The following is a 17,065-nucleotide window of genomic DNA, read 5'->3' as shown; positions in this document are numbered from 1 at the left end:
ATGTTTATTTATTTTTGAGACAGAGAGAGACAGAGCATGAATGGGGGAGGGTCAGAGAGAGAGGGAGACACAGAATCGGAAACAGGCTCCAGGCTCCGAGCTGTCAGCACAGAGCCCCATGCAGGGCTCAAACTCACAAACCGCAAGCTCATGACCTGAGCCGAAGTCGGATGCTTAACCCACTGAGCCACCCAGGCACCCCTCTTTTGTCCCCTTCTTGAGACCATAATATACACAGATCTAAGGCTTCCCTGAGGGTCTCAATCTTTCTCCAATTATGAGCAATCTCATTCTCAAAAGAAAGTCTCTTAATATGTAAAATTAATCACTGACTTTCCAACTTAAACCCTTTCTTCTTCTCTGATCTTTATTGAGGTTGGGACACACACACTGGACGAAGGTAGTTAAAATTCTAATCACCTTGGGTTTTCCCTTTTTATTTAATAACTCATTTAAATGTACTTCTGCTAAATCCTATTTTAAAATCTCCCTGACATTAATTACTGATATGTTCACATCTTTCTGACAGGCCTACTTTGCCCTCTGAAATGTACTTATGGTGAGTTTTCTCATCTTACCTCTCCATTTTCTAAGGGGTGTATCTTGGAATAAAATGAAGTGCAGATGACCTCATCGTCTTTGGCATATGATGGCGGTCCAGTGCGGGGATAAATATTGTAAAGTGTTAGACACTCCGTGTCTGTCACAGCATGATACTGCCAAGGCTTGTATTCGACATCATCAAGTGAGCGTTCCAAAATCCAGTTTCCAGGCCGCGGGGAATTAGCTGCTTTCACAATCACATAAGCAATCTGGAACACCTGGAGAAGAGTGACCACAAAAACACGTAACTTTGAATTCCAAAGTATTCTCACCATTTGTTTTGCAAATATAGAGTTTAATGCTACAGTAAGTTTTATTTCAGATTTTATTCTATAACCCTATTATGTTCTCTGAAATGATTTTACTGTTACATGCTCATGTTTAATACCTTTTTCTAAAATGCCGTGTTTCATCTTGACAGCTATGACTTTAAAAGAAATGGGTTAAGATTAGATTTTAGTTCTCTAACAACTAATTGACATCATTTCATCTGATTTTTTAAATTCCATTATAATCATGATCACCTAAAGCATTCATTAAACATCAGTTTACTCACCCTACTGTATTAGAGGATATAAAGTATGATTCCGAAACTCCATGTGTGGATAAGTGTTGGACTGTTTAGAAAATATACTTACTTATATCACCTAATCCTCAGAAAAGTACCATGTAGGTGGAATTAGTATGATGAGCAAAAATAACAAAGAGCTTCAGAGGCATAGACTTGTGTTCAAATTGTATTCTCAGTATTTATGTGACCTTGGGCAGATGATTTTACTTTCCCAACTTTTAGCTTCCTTTCCTACAAATTAGGATTAACAACAAGCACAGTACTGACAGACAATGTGGATTCAATGAGATAATGTATAAAAAGTACCCGGAAAAGGACTTGTAAATACTCAATAAATGTCGATTACTTTATAACACCCAAAGAGAAAATAATGGAGAAGAAATTCTGGGATCTGCAGACAACTGATTGAAATAAAATTAAATAAAGGGTGACTATACTTTCTGAACAAGAAGTAAACACATATTTTAAAAAAGGAAGATAAAGAAAGACATGAAGTTACTACATATCAACAGGGTGACAATTGAGGGGATTGTGGCAAACCTTTATTTTGAAATCTACATAAAGTGTGAAGGCATAAAAAGTAAGCATTCTAGATGTTTTGTGAAGGTGCATGACCAATGAAGTCCAAAAGAATAATGCACAAACATTATTGAGTGACATTTATATGCAATGCCCTGGGTAGAAAGATAGATATAAGCTAGTTTAAATTACAGTCCTACCATTCATGGGTTGATAATATATTGTAATAATGAGACACATAAAAACTATACTAATAATAAAGCAACATGATATGTTTCTGTTTAGTAAATACTATGGTATTTGGGGAGACTGAAAGCTCTAAGCTCTGAGGAATTAGAATCACTGGAATGGTACAAGTGGGAGGACAGGCCCACAAAAATGTGACTAAAGGGCCCACTGGACTACAGAGGGAACGCAGAGGAAATTCTGAAAGAAATGTTCTAGAAATACACTTCATCTGCTTCATAGTTTTGACATGAGCCCTTCATGAGTGCATGTACAGTGTCCATAGGCAACTCTAAAGGGATGAACTTAAAAATATGAAAAGTTTTAAAAATAGAAGGGGACAACACGAATAGTGCTGATGCTGGTCTTTTGTGATGTTTATGAGAACATGGGCACAGGTGTGCTCGGAGGGGAAACACAAGCCATCAAATGATTGAAAGTAGGACCAGTATTGGCCTTTTAGGCACAGTTGTGGAAAAACTAGTTATTAAAATTCTGAAATACTTCTGTACTTGTTGGTAAATCATTGCTGCCCAAGCCTCCCAAATGCCTCCTCTCCCCTGAGACCATCTCGTTAACCTCAGTGTAGCAAGGAACAGCCAAGACATCTGCTGTCATTGGTTGGGGCTTTGGCAGTTCTGCTTTACTGAGTATCACTCCAAGTGGGAAATATTATGAATGTGTAAATATAAATTCATAAATAGTATGAATTTATAAATATAAGCTTATAAATATAAACTTACAAAGGTATATAGGTAAGTATAAGTGCAAATAGACACATATCCATGTATGTGCATATGTGCTTTGACATTTTGGGGAAGGTATACATATACGTGTTAAAGCTATTCACCTCTGGGGTTTGAGGATAAGGAGTCGAGAAGGAGAAGAGATTTTACTATTCATCCAAAATCTTGCTATATTAATTGTATTAACATAAATGTCTTAGTTTTTAATAGATATTTTCAATTTTTTTAATGTTTATTTATTTTTGAGACAGAGAGAGAGCATGAATGGGGGAGGGTCAGAGAGAGAGGGAGACACAGAATCCGAAGCAGGCTCCAGGCTCTGAGCTGTCAGCACAGAGCCCGATGTGGGGCTCGAGCCCATGGACGGTGATATCATGACCTGAGCTGAAGTTGGACGCCCAACCGACTGAGCCACCCAGGCAACCCTTTAATAGATATTTTTAAAATAAAGAACAATTAATCAAAAAGTATCAAAAAAAATAAGAGTAGGAGTAAGAAGAGACATACTCTATTAATTGTTATCCAAGATATTTGTGGTTTCTGCATTGTTTTTGGTGTTATTCATGAGGAAGTATTTCTCTTAGACATTCTGTATTCAACAACCCATGCACATGGAATTCTTTTATAAATAAATTCATTGAGGAACATACCAATTGATTAATCTGATATAACACAGAGATAGTTCTTTCTACTATAAGCATAAAGCACTGATCTTAATTTCCCGTAACGCTAAATTATTCACAGCAAGGTCTGTAAATGATGAAATGATGTAAATGGTAAAATGATGAAAAAAAATTAAAATAACTAAATTGTGATCTCCGAAAGGTCAGAAACTATAGCTTTTATATCTTGAAAGATGCTAAAATCCTTATAACTCTTGAAATAGTGGGCATTCAATATTAATTACTTTCATTTGCATAACCAGAGTCACTGTAACATGCTACCATGTTACTTCTACCAGCTTAACACTTTTTTTTTCCGGTTAGATCTTGATTCCCAGTCAACACTAGAGTATTTTTTCACTTGCAAGAACTAAGACATACGTTACTTGGGGATTCATTATGTTATGCCTCTATGAACTAAGGAAATTGCTTCAACTCTTTTACCCTCTGTTCCCCAATGTTTATTTTCCAAAGTCAAAACCACGGAAGACATAATGAAATGATGAAAACAAAACACAGCATGTTCTTTGGAAAAAGAATCTATGTAAATATTTTAAATTAGTATTCAGGAAAAAAAAATTGCACACATGTATTTTTTTAAGTGGAAAACAAAAAGAGGAATAGCAAAGCATAATTAGAGATCATAGGTGCCCAATAAGAAAAATATACACGGAAATTATAAAGAATTTTGTTTAGAAAGCAGATCATCAAGCAAATATGGAAAGAGTCCAAATTCTCCTAGCACAACAATGTGGATTTATGACTTAGGAGCTTCTGCATTGGTTCTGGAATAGTAGATGAAATCCATGAAACAAAGTTATACTAGAAACCCCACAGACTCTTTCTATAATTCAATATAACAGCCAGCATTTAGTGACGTGGAAAAGCAGCCACTGCCTTAGAGAACATTAGAGGAGTCCCATTTCAAAACAATATCCCTCTTTCATTTACTTTCTATGGATTCTTTCACATTTCATGCAAAATTAATTAAATTAGCTTGCATGTAGTATTTTGAATAAACTTTTAAAAATGTGGTAGACAGCATTATTGAAAAACACAATGAATAGTAGTATTCTTTGAAGGCATCAGAGAATGACTGTGGAAATTTTAACAGTGATGTTCTAAGTACAACATTTTAATGACCCTAATAGAATAATTTTCTAATGCACCTCTGCCACTTTTATTAACTATGTCTTGTTTTCCAGTATAAAGACTTGTCAAAATCAGTAATTATAAAACCTTTTTTTTAAAGATGAACAAAACCCTAATCTGTGGTGTGCAACAAGGAAAGCAAACACCTCATTAGAGGAAGTACAAAAACTCTGTGACAGCCAGGCTTCGATGAACCTTAGTGAGACACAATACCGCAATTTTTTTCCCTCTGTCACGGGCATTTTTTTACAAACTTCATGGCTTGCAAAAAATCCAAATAACTTTTGAAATAACATCAAATGTTGGACATTTTACTGGAACAAAGACAACTTTCTATTTCATATTTCATTCAGATATCACCTAGGAAAATATCATGTAATTACTACACGGATGCAGCATTAAATTAGATGTTCTTTCTTTAATGTGTATAGTATTAAAAACTTGATCTCATTTAGAGAATTGGAATTGGTGAACAGAATCTTCTGAAGAATCCTTCAGTTCCAAAATAACAAGGAACACATGCAGTGATGTTTTGCCCATCATGGCTGAGAGAAGATAATACTGTAACAGTACTGGGGTAAAAGGGGAGACCTCACAGCCTAAAGTGAGCAACCTAGTAACCCTCACTATTCTAGCTCGTGCCCTGGGCTGAATATCTTAGCTCACCTATAACCTATGTAGATAAGTCTGACATCTGCAACCAATTTCTAACACATGAATTGTTAGGTCTGGATTTTTAAAAATTATTCTCTTCTAAGACTCTCAGGAATCCACTGTATTCCAGTTTCTTTGTGTTCAGAAGAATCACAGATCTAGGAAAATGCTACCAAAGAGTACTGAATTTTGTGGATTTCATTGAGACTTTTGAGTGACACTGGCACATAGTTAAGAGAGCTAGGTCAAAGTATGGCTCCTTAATGATGTAGCAAAGCCATAGAACCTTAGTTTCCGATAGACCTGATGCACATGAAAGCCATAAAAATATTAACAAAGGTTACTCTCTATGGAAGATGAAACTTCATCCTTCTCATAGGACTTGACTTAAATTACTCTTTTCCATTTTTTCTTTCCTAATCTCTCAAGAGAACAACATGTGGTCATCTAAATTCTTCTCACTGTTGGGCTCTACCTCCCTCCCAACATTGCTGTCTGTGGACTTCCTATAGCAAACAGTTGTTCATATAGCAAAACTGCTTAATTATGAGGAGGCTTTGCATTATTATAGCACCCACTCTTGCCAATGTTATGGATGTTAAAATTTCTACATGGTGTGATGCCAACTCTAATACAGTTTAAAAACTCATCTGTATTCTTAGTTCTACTAGTAAGTTTGTCAAATTCTCTCACTTATCCATACAGGTATATTAGCATTCAGAAAACAATGAGATTACACATTTTGAGAACCAGAAAGGGCTTTAGGAATCAGATGTTTCCAGGCTCAGTATCCACTGGAATAATCTGGGAAGCTGTATAGATATGCACATAATATATATGTTTGAGCTGATGGGTACAGTTCACGTGATCATCTGCTCTTTCACCTGAGACCTCAAAAGAGAGAAAAAGAAATAAAATAGAACCCAATAAGAGCCAAAATACATGGATAAGAAGAGTTCACCTTTTCTTTTTATTTTTTTTTTAGTGTTTACTTATTTCTGAGAGGGAGAGAGACAGAGAGAGACATAGAGCATGAGCAGGGGTGGGGCAGAGAGAGAGGGAGACACAGAATATGAAGCAGACTTCAGGCTCTGAGTTGTCAGCACAGAGCCTGACACAGGGCTTGAACCCATGAACCACCAGATCATGACCTGAGCCGAAGTTGGACGCTTAACCGACTGAGCCACCCAGGTGCTCCAAGAAGAGTTCATCTTTTATCTGGAAGGTCCATGATAGTTGGCTGATGAGGGAGAGCAGAGGTCATGGCCTTAAGCACTCAGAGTGGCTGTAGCCCTGAAGAAGCTCAGGAGGACCTCACAGAGGCTGGTCAGATGAGAAGCAGGGGTGAGAAGAGGGGCCAAATGCAGGGAATTCATCGGAAGTCTGAGTACAACATAAGATTCACTCAAAGACCCGCTCTCATCAAACCACATATAACCAAGTTCTTATTCTCCAGCAAAAATTTCTGGGCAATCACAGAGAAGTGGCTCATTATAATCTTGAAAATGCTCTGAAGAGATTTTTCTACAGATTTTGATAATACTATTTATTACTAGACCTTGTTTAAATCAAATTCCAACAGTAAAATCATTTAAATGATGCTCTAACTTAAAAAAAAATAACCTCCAATTATTTTCAGGTTAGTAGAAATACCTCCAATTGTTGCTTTCTGGGTTTTATGTCTCCTATAAATTTGCACAAAATTCACTAAACCTAGAATAACGTGGTAGGAAGTCCAGAAGGATTGCCCCCTTGTCTGCTTATACTCCGTTTCAGACAAGTTCATTTACAATCATTTACATTCTAAAAGGATTTGCAATTGTCACTTAGTTGTCCTAGGCAGCCCATTTATTCTACTTGACATGCCCCACTCCAAGTGTATACTACAAAAGCTGAGCGTCAATGTAATGTGTTACAGGTAAGAAAATGTGTGATTTCAACTCAGGGTAAGTGCTTCGTGTGTTGTAAGAGAAACAGAAACACTGTACCCTCAACTAAAACAGCCTTTTTTTATACTAACCTTAAACTCATGAGAAATTTACACATTTGAAAACGAATTATGCAACCACTCCAAATTTCTAAGAAACAATAATCTAGCCAAAAGATTAATGGTAATCCCTTGAAGATAAAATGTTCAATTATATGCTGAAATTGTTTTTTAAAGGGGTTTTAATCAATGCTTAACAGTCCACGGGAAAGTATTTGAAGGACTTCTCTACCTCTTTCTGCAAAAAGAAAAATCTCAACTTTTAGCTCTGGAAAATAACAAGAGTTAATTTTCAGCTCTTCCTAAGTTAATACATATGTGTAAAGAAATTCCATTTTTCCATTAAAAAATTGGGTTTTTTTGGTTTGTGTGTGGGTTTTGTTGTTGTTGTTTTGGGTTTTTGTTTGTTTTTTGTTTTTTTGTTTTTTTCTCCTAGAAATGGACAAGTTGATTATAAAGTTGATTTGGAAGAATTAACAAGCAGTAATAGCCAAGGAAACCTGACATGGAAGAGCAATAAATGGAGGGATATATTGTTAAATGAAAAAAGCAACATGGAGAAAACTGCAGTTATACAGGATACTGCTATTTACTACTATTTACTATGAAGGGATAACAAAAACAAAGATATTCCATGGAAAAATAAATATTGTTAAAATGCCCATACGACCCAAAGCAATCTACGTATTTAGTGCAATCCCTATCAAAATATCAACAGCACTTTTCACAGAACTGGAATAAATAATCCTAAAATTTACACAGAACCGCAAAAGACCCAGAAGCAAAGCAACCTTGAAAAAGAACCAAACTGAAGGTATTATAATCCCAGATTTCAAGGTATACTACAAAACTGTAGCAGTTGAAACAGTAGTGTAATGGCACAAAAATAGACATATGGATCAAGAGAATAGAATAGAGAGTCTAGAAATATACCCACACCTATTTGGTCAAATAGTCTAGGACAAAGGAAGCAAAAATATACAATGGGGAAAAGACAGTCTCTTTAATAAATGGTCTTGGGAAAACTGAACAACTACATGCAAAAGAGGGAAACTGGACAACCTCCTTATACCACATACAAAAATAAATTCCATTTGGATTAAAAACCTAAATCTGAGACCTGATAAAACTCCTAGAAGAAAACATAGGTAGTAATTTCTGTGACCTCAGCTGTTGAAACATTTTTCTAGATATATCTCCCCAAGAAAAGAAAAAGGAAAGGAAAGGAAAGGGAAAAGAAAAGAGAAAAAAAGGGAAGAAAAGAGAAGAAAAGAAAAGAAAAAAAAAGAAAAGAAAAGAAAAAAGAAAGGAAAAGAAAAATTAAACTATTGTGATTTCACCAAAATTAAAAGCTTTTGGTCAGCAAAGGAAACTGTGAACAAAACACAAAGTAACCTACTGAGTAGGAGAAGATATTTGTAAATGACATATCTGATAAGGAGTTAATATCCAAAATATAAAGAACTTCTATAACTCAACACCAATAATAATAATAATAATAATAATAATAATATGACAATAATAATAATACAATTCAAATGGGCTGAAGACCTGAGTAGACATCTTCCCAAAGAAAATGTCAACATCACTAATAATGAGAGAAATGCAAGTCAAAAACACAATGAAATATCCCCTCACATCTGTCAGAATGACTAAAATCAACAACATAGGAAATCATAAATGTCAACAAGATTGTAGAGAAAAATGAATCCTTGTGCACTTCTGGTGAAAAACGCAAATTGGTGCAGCCACTGTAGGAAACAGTATAGAAGTTTCTCAAAAATTAAAAAAAAAAAAATTACTATATGATCCAGGAATACCATTACTATGTATTTACCCAAAGAAAAATGAAAACACTAATTCAAAAACATAATTTGAAAATGAAAACATTATGTTTATTAGATCTTGGTTTATAATAACCAAGATATAGAAGCAACTGAAGTATCCATCCATAGATGAAAGAAGATGATAAAGAAGATTACACACACATACACACACACACACAACGGAATGTTATTCAGCCACAAAAGAGAATGAGATCTTGCCATTTGCAACAACATGGATGGAATTAGAAGTATAATGCTAAGTAAAATAAGTCAAAGAGAAACAAATACCATATGGTTTCACTCATGTGGAATTTAAGAAACAAATAGACAAACAAAGAAAATGAGACAAAAGAAACAGACCCTTAAATACAGAGAACAAACTGGTAGTTGCTAGAAGTGAGGTGAGTGGGGTAGAAGTGAAATAGAGAACGGTGATCAAGAGTATACTTATTTTGATGAGCACTGAGTAATGTATAGAATTGCCGAATCCATTATTTTGTACACCTGGAACTAACATAACGCTGTATGTTAATTACACTTCAATTTTAAAAGGAAGAAAGAAATTGCAAGGAAATAAAAAATAATGAGGTTACAGATTAACAGAGACTTAAGAGACGTATCAAATGCAGTATGCGACTTCAGATGCACCCTGATTCAACCAAATAGCTGATAAAAGAAACTTGGAGGCAAATGTGATAAATTTGAACTGACTGGATATTTGTTAGTATTAAAGTAGTAGTAATAGTATTAATTTTTAGTTGTGACAATGATTTTATTTACAAAAGAATTACGTCCAGGGGCGCCTCGGTGGCTCAGTTGGTTAAGCATCCGACTTTGGCCAGGTCACGATCTCACAGTTTGTGAGTTTGAGCCCCGCATCGGACTCTCTGCTGACAGCTCAGAGCCTGGAGCCTGCTTTGGATTCTTTTTCTCATTCTCTCCCTGCCCCTCCCCCACTTGTGCTCTGTCTCTCAAAAATAAATAAAAATGCAAAAAAAAAAAATTAAAAAAGAATTGTATTCTTCAGAGATACATATTAAAATATTTATACAGAGAAAATGATATGATTAGAATTTGCTTCTAATTGATCTGGAGGGCAGGATAGGATATAGATAAGTACAGAAGTGACAGAAGAAAGGCCATGAGTTCATTCTTCCAGGTGAGTGTCGGGTACATCTAGGTCTGTGATATTCTTCCTTATACAATTCTTTGGAGGTATGTTGGGAAATTTTTATAATCACAATTTAAAGCGTTACTAACGCATCTTATTTTAATAAATGATTCTCTTATACACAATGATCTTACCACTACTGGTAATGTAGTGCTTGCTCTTACTGATCAAATGTTTAATGTACTTTATTATCATGATAAATGGTTAACTCTACTTCATTCTGTGAATACACTGCATCTTGAGCTCAATAAGTAGATCTTAATAATTCTTTCAGCTTAATTATCAATTCTAAAAGGCATTGATGGCCCAGAAGGTATCAAAATTTTACTTCAGTCTTAAGAAAACTAGTAACACAAGTGAACGGAATGCAAATTGGAATGAATAAGGTCCTCCCCAAGCTTATTAATGCTGTTAGTACTTCATGCTTCATTAAGTTGCTATCATTGTTAACAATGTTAGCTGCAGGTAAAACTCAGACAAGCATTTTCTTGCTCTTCAGCACTGCCCTTGACATCGCTTCTCTCCTCACATATTTTTCTCTTATCTGAAACAATCTATGGTTTCAAAAGATTGACCTGCCTCCTGTGAACAAGCCGTTGGCACAGCAAGGCTTTCACACCAGCTACTGGTAAAAGAGCAGGTAGGCTGAGTCCCCCATAGAACACGACAGTCCTTTCAATGAAGCCATCACAGAGCACAATATTGGTGTGAATCACAGACAATCAGAAATGTGACAGTTTAAAGCTTGCCTTCTAAAAATTATTCACCCTTGAGAAATACCCAGCATTGTCTTTGTTTTTGTGCTTCTATCGCTATCAGGGTAAGAAGAACCTACGCATTCTCCAATTTATGACATTGCAGACATGAATGAATCACACTAGTTCAAAGCATTTGGGGAATAATAGCAAAGATTTGTAGTGATGAGAAGAGTCAGAAATACAACGTTAACAGTGTAGAATAACAAATCAAAGACAGAATAAAACTTTCTGATCTTGGTTCATGAATTCTTTCAACAGATCAGAGTCACTTAACACTTATTCAATTTTAGCTATTACAAATGAAAATAGAAAGAACTATTTTCATGTTTATATACTGCCCCACTTTCTTGTTTTTCTCTAAGGACTTTCTCAAGAGCAATCTGTACCCTCTGTTGTTTATAACCTTACCACCCATTCTCTGTTTAACCCCTTACAGCCCACCTACTTTTATCACTTTCAGAGGAGTTACCAGAAACCTGGATGAAAAATTCATATTTTTTTCCTCATCCTCATCTTCTTTGCAGTCTCTACAGCTTTTGACTATGCTGTTCTTCCCCCTTTTGGAAACTCTCTTTATCTTTGGGGTAAGAAAAGGTATTTACACTATTTATAATTTAGGGATTATAAAAAACCATGTTTTCCTGAAACAGCTTTTCACCTAAAATGGAAGGTAAACAATAGGACAGGAGGGAATGAAGACAGAAAGTGTGTTCTGAAGACAGCATGCCCTGAATTTCTCTCCAAACCCTGTATTGGTACACCTGCTGTGGTTCTTTTTAATTCCAGTTTCCTTAACAAAAGGGTGTTCCAATGTTCTACTTCTGAAAAATCTTTTTCTTGGGGAAAGTTACATTTTATTTAAAGCACAGCATTTGCCAGGCACTTCGGCATGCAGAAGCTGGTTTCCACAAACAAGAACCCTGTGAGCTAGGTAGGAACCAATTAGAAAATTAAAATGAGAGGGGTGCCTGGGTGGCTCAGTTGGTTAAGCATTCGATCCTTCATTTCTTGAATTTGGCTCAGGTCATGATCTCATGGTTCATGAGTTTGAGCCCTGCATCGGGCACTGTGCTGAGAGCACAAAGCCTGCCTGGGATTCTCTGTCTCTCCCTCTCTCTTTGCCCCTCTCCCACTCACTCTCTCTGTCTCCCTAAATAAATAACATTTTTAAAAATTAAAATGAGAGATGTGGCAGATGTGGTAGAAAGAATAATGGCCCCTCAAAGATGTCCACATTTTAATCCTTAACATGGAAAAAAAATATGGCAGATAGAATGTAATTAAAGACCTTGAGATGGCAATGTGGGCCCAATGTAATCACAAGGGTCCTTAAAAAAGAAAAGGAAAGCAAAAGAGAAAGGCAGAGTGATGGGATATGAGAAGGACTCAACCCAATTCTGGCTCTGAAGATGGAGGAAGGGGCCATGAGCTAAGGAATACAGATGACCTGTGGAAGCTAGAAAAAATCAAGCAAATGGATTCTCCTCTGGAGTCTCCAGAAATGAATGCAACCTTGCCAACATCTAGATTTTAACTCAGTAAGGATCATCTCAGACTTCTAACCCATTAAACTGTAAGATAATAAATTTGTGTTGTTTTAAGACACTAATTTGTGTTACGGCAGTAATAGAAAACCAATACACTAAGTAACTTGTTCCACTTTACATGAGTAGTAAATTATAAAGTTTATAAATCCAGGTTGCCTAATTTTGCTTTTTGCAAAATAATACTTTCTAGTCTAAGAATATTTCAACTAACTCATTTATATAGATATTTCCCACATCTCAATTTCTAATCTACCCACACTCTCAAGTCCCATTTTATATTTCAAAATAACTCGATATTTCTTATGACAATTTAATTTTGCTTTGTAAAGAAGCCTTGCCCATATTTTAAAACTAAGTTACAAGTTGCTAATAGTAATAACTACAGAATAGTTTATAAATGTCTCTTAATGCCTTACATGTAGTAGATTCTTAATAATTTCCTTTAATTCAATTGAATAGGTGATCAAAAATAGAATTGCACCTCTGAAATGATTCAAGAGACCCGGAGGTGATTTCTACACGGTGAACCTACCCAACTGTCATGCGACATTAGTATGTGAAGATGACACATCCCGCCTCATTTACAGAGAGGTGTCACAAGATGATATTGACAAGAAAACTATCTTAAATATGTCTGAATCACATATTCTCCCTCTGAAATGAGAATCTGGAAAAGAGAGGATTCCGCCAAAATTTGTCAAGCTGGCCTTTACCTCAAATTTTAAAGAGGTTACCTCACTTGCCAGTGAAGTGTGAAGAAGTTTAAAGAAATGAAAAATGAGAAAGCTGAAGAGCCTGATGTCATTCTGGCTGCGATTTAAAACTAAGGGTAGGAGATGACACTCATATAACTATACAGACATTTTCTAAAGACTGAGTGCCAAAAAGTTATGATAAATATGTCTGAAAGGCTACCATTTTAAGAGGACATATGATAAAGTTCTTACAAGAGCCATCCTGCAAATTCTTCACTTTTTCTATTCTGTCTAGATTTCTCCCGATTCTTTTTGAGTTAGAAATACACCAAATCATAATATAACTTTCATGATGTCAAGTCAAAAATGATTTAAGAAGTGCTGACAGCTGGATTTCTAAAGCTCCAAAAGGATCCACAGCATACACAGACGACACATGGAGAATTTTACTGTCTTCTCTTATGCTGCCTTCACAAGTAAGTGTTTTGCTCTGTAGTCAAGTTTGACTGCTTATGGACTTTCCAAAGCTCTCCATGTAGGACTAGTTATTTGGCTGCATCAAAATAAAAAGCTCTTTAGAAAAACAAAACAAAATAAAAAAGCCCTTACCACCAGAGAAAATCAAGGCTAGTCAAATTAGGACCCATAGTATAGGAGGGAAAAAAACAACAACACCAAAAAACTTAAGAAGTGACATAGGATAATTTTTAACACTGAAATACTTCCAATTAAACAGGTTATGGATATCACAAAAAGTCATGGTTATAGTTTCCCAGAAAAAGAACAAATAATTTTGGACACTGTATAGAACCAATGTCCTCCTGGGAACAGTCTACTAGCTCTTAACATGATTAATTTATAAAAATCCTCCACTAGAAAAAACCCACACACACTTCCACTTAAAATATAACAAAATGTTGTCATTGTATTCTGATTTTAAAGTCACTATCCAATAGAACATTTAATCACAATGTCTAGAAATGAATCGTAAAGAGCAAGACATCTGTGGGAAACAGACATGGTATTTCACCAATATGGAATCAAGCTCTATCTCATGTGTGACACTTGAGACATACATCATAACCCATAGGGATTCTTGAGCAGTTTGATTGACTATCATTACTCAACATTAATTGGTAAAGCTGCAAGGTCATCGGTAGTACAATCTGACAGTATAAATTTAATCGATCTACACAGCAGGGAATGATGACAGCAGAACATCCATACAATTACACCATAAATATATATGGATGAATGACTGTAAAAAGAGACACTATAAACAACAGTTTAATGATGTGCTTCATTATGAAGCCAAGATTCTGTTAAACCTAAACATGCTGTGGATTGTTGCCAAGTAGCGACAGCTATTAGGAAAGCATTACAAGAGGTATGAAGAATGGAGGCTTCTTCCTTACTGCATTGAATATAAGAACAGTAGTGCAGTTAGTAGCCATAAACAGCAGCTAGTAAATACAGATGCTTTTTGGAAACAACTTTACACATGTTTTGTGCGAAGGAGACCCTTCTTCCGTTGCTTGCTCTCCTCGGCACAATATACTATCAAGTGTCATCAGAGAAGCGAAAATTCTTGAATCTGATTTTTGTGTGTCTAGGTCACTTTAAAATGATAACAGAAACCAAAAGAAGGTCATAATTTGAATCGTAGATATTCTTGACGTGAAGAACACTTTAGACATGCATCAAATGCTTAAGGTACACAACATACTGGAATAACTTCAAATCAATTTTTGCAGACTAAACATAAATGAAATTATTTAAATATGAACAGAATACATTTATGTCTACATTCTCAGTAATCTCTCTAGAAAGGTTTGAAAGAGAATATTCAAACAGGGATTGGGGTGGTTTCTTGATTAAGAAGGATGGGAAGGACAGCTGTAACCGCAGTCAAATTTGCTTTGACTAGCAACACTCTCACCTTTTCCCCCAAGTCTCCTATTATAGATTCTACAATTCTGCACTTATGTACACATTTTAAAGGCCCACAAATTGTTATACTAATTAGTTTGTTGACTCATATATTCTTCATATCTTATTGAGTAACATATTATTTATTGGGCCAACCTTTAAACTAAGTTTTCAAATACAGACGTGAAGATAACAACATTGCTCTTTCATGGAGATTATATTCTGAAAAACAGGCAGTACACCAGTGATGTGCTGAATCCAGCTTGCATTGGCTTTCAAGAGCCAACTGTTGGTGAGGATACAAAGAAAAGGGAACACTTAGACACTAGTGGTGGGAATGTAAATTTGTTCAGCGACAGTGAAAAATAGTATGGAGGTTCCTCAGAAAATTAAAATAGATGTACCATATGACCCAGCAACTCCACTTCTGGGAATATACCCAAAGGAATTGAAAACAAGATATCAAGGAAATAAATGGATTACCAGTATAGGATTATTCACAACAGCCAACATGGAAACAACCTAAGTGCCCCTAAATGTATGAATGTACACACACACACACACACACACAACTGTATATTATTCAGCCATGAGAAATAAGGATATCCAGTCATTTGCAACAACACAGATGAACCTTGACCAATTATGTTAAGTGAAATAAGTCATACAGACAAAGATAAGTGATGATATCACTTATATGTAAAATCTAAAAAAGCCAAATTCCTAAAAACAGAGAGTAAAATGATGGTTACCAGAGGATGATGGTGGGTCAGATGTGTTGAGGTACAAACCTGAACTGAGTAGTAAATAAACCCTAGAGATCTAATGAATAGTTCAGTAAATTCAGACAATAATATATTATAATTATCAAACTTGCTAAGAGACTAGAATTTAATTATTCTAGCCACTAAAAAGAAATAATTATGTAATGTGATAGAGGCATTAACTGTCACCACAGTGGCAATTATATTACAAAATATAAATGTGTCAAATTAACATGCTGTATACCTTACATTTTCACAATGTTACATTTCAAATACATTTCAATTTAAAAAATCCAATTGTATGGATTTCTTCCCAATTCCTGATTCAATATGACATCATGTTGGTAGCTTTAAATCAGTCGTGATGGACGTTTTTATAGCATGGAAATTGGCTGAGACTACAAATCATAGCTTTTTATTTTTATCTTCTCGAGAGGCAGTTGTTAAATATTTGCCAGGTCCCCCATTGTAACAACAAGGTAAGTGAATAAATATTACAATTTTAGGTAGCGGTTTCTACAATAGATGGTGATCAGGGAAGGGTGTTCTGAGAAGATGAAATTTGCATCGAAATCTCAGTGACATGAGGGATGAAGCTATGTTAAGATCTTGGGAAAGGGCATTTAAGGCAAAGGAAATAGCAAGTATAAAGAGCCTGGTGCAAAGATAAACATGGTTCATCTCAAGAAGGACAATGTGACTAGAATAAAATAGGAGCAAGAGACCGTGGTGAGCTAGGATGTTGGAGAAGCTCACAAGGGCCAGGAGTGGCCAGGAGCATGGATGTTAGTCTATGTATGTCAGGAAGCCATTGAAGGATTTTGAGCCAAGAGGCTTAGAGATCCAATGTATATTTTTAAAAGATTATTGTGTAGGGTGCCTGGTTGGCTCAGTTGGTTAAACATCCGACTTCGGTTCAGGTCATGATCTCATGGTTCATGGGTTCGAGCCCCACATCAGGCTCTGTGCTGACAGCTCGGAGCCTGGAGACTGTTCGGATTCTGTGTCTCCCTCTTTCTCTTCTCCTCCCCCGCCCATGCTCTGTCTCTGTCTGTCTCTGTCTCTCAAAAATAATAAATATTTAAAAAAAAAATTTTAATGAAAAGATTATTGTGGCTTCTGTTTAGTAAGTAGGCTATGAAGAGGGAATATGGAAGCAAAGAGACTATTCAGGGGACTATTCTAGCAGTCCTGGTAAGAATAAATGGTGTGGGAAAAGTGCAGATAATAAGTGGTCAGTTTCGAGATATATTTTG

The 17,065-nt window shown here is 35.7% G+C and overlaps 1 protein-coding gene across 3 annotated transcripts in view; it reads right to left on the bottom strand.

The window, feature by feature from the left end:
- Positions 1-17,065, bottom strand: part of LAMA2 (laminin subunit alpha 2) — a 619,529-nt gene that overhangs the window by 420,930 nt on the left and 181,534 nt on the right. For all 3 annotated transcript variants that reach the window (XM_058735217.1, XM_058735218.1, XM_058735219.1), the window contains exon 4: positions 579-821. In XM_058735217.1, the coding sequence (XP_058591200.1) occupies positions 579-821 (243 nt within the window). The remainder of the gene's footprint in view (positions 1-578; positions 822-17,065) is intronic.

The sequence above is a fragment of the Neofelis nebulosa genome, chromosome 6 (genome assembly GCF_028018385.1).
Source record: "Neofelis nebulosa isolate mNeoNeb1 chromosome 6, mNeoNeb1.pri, whole genome shotgun sequence".
Lineage (NCBI taxonomy): Eukaryota > Metazoa > Chordata > Mammalia > Carnivora > Felidae > Neofelis > Neofelis nebulosa.
Note: the sequence above shows the minus strand (reverse complement) of the source record. Positions and strands in the feature narration are given on the sequence as shown.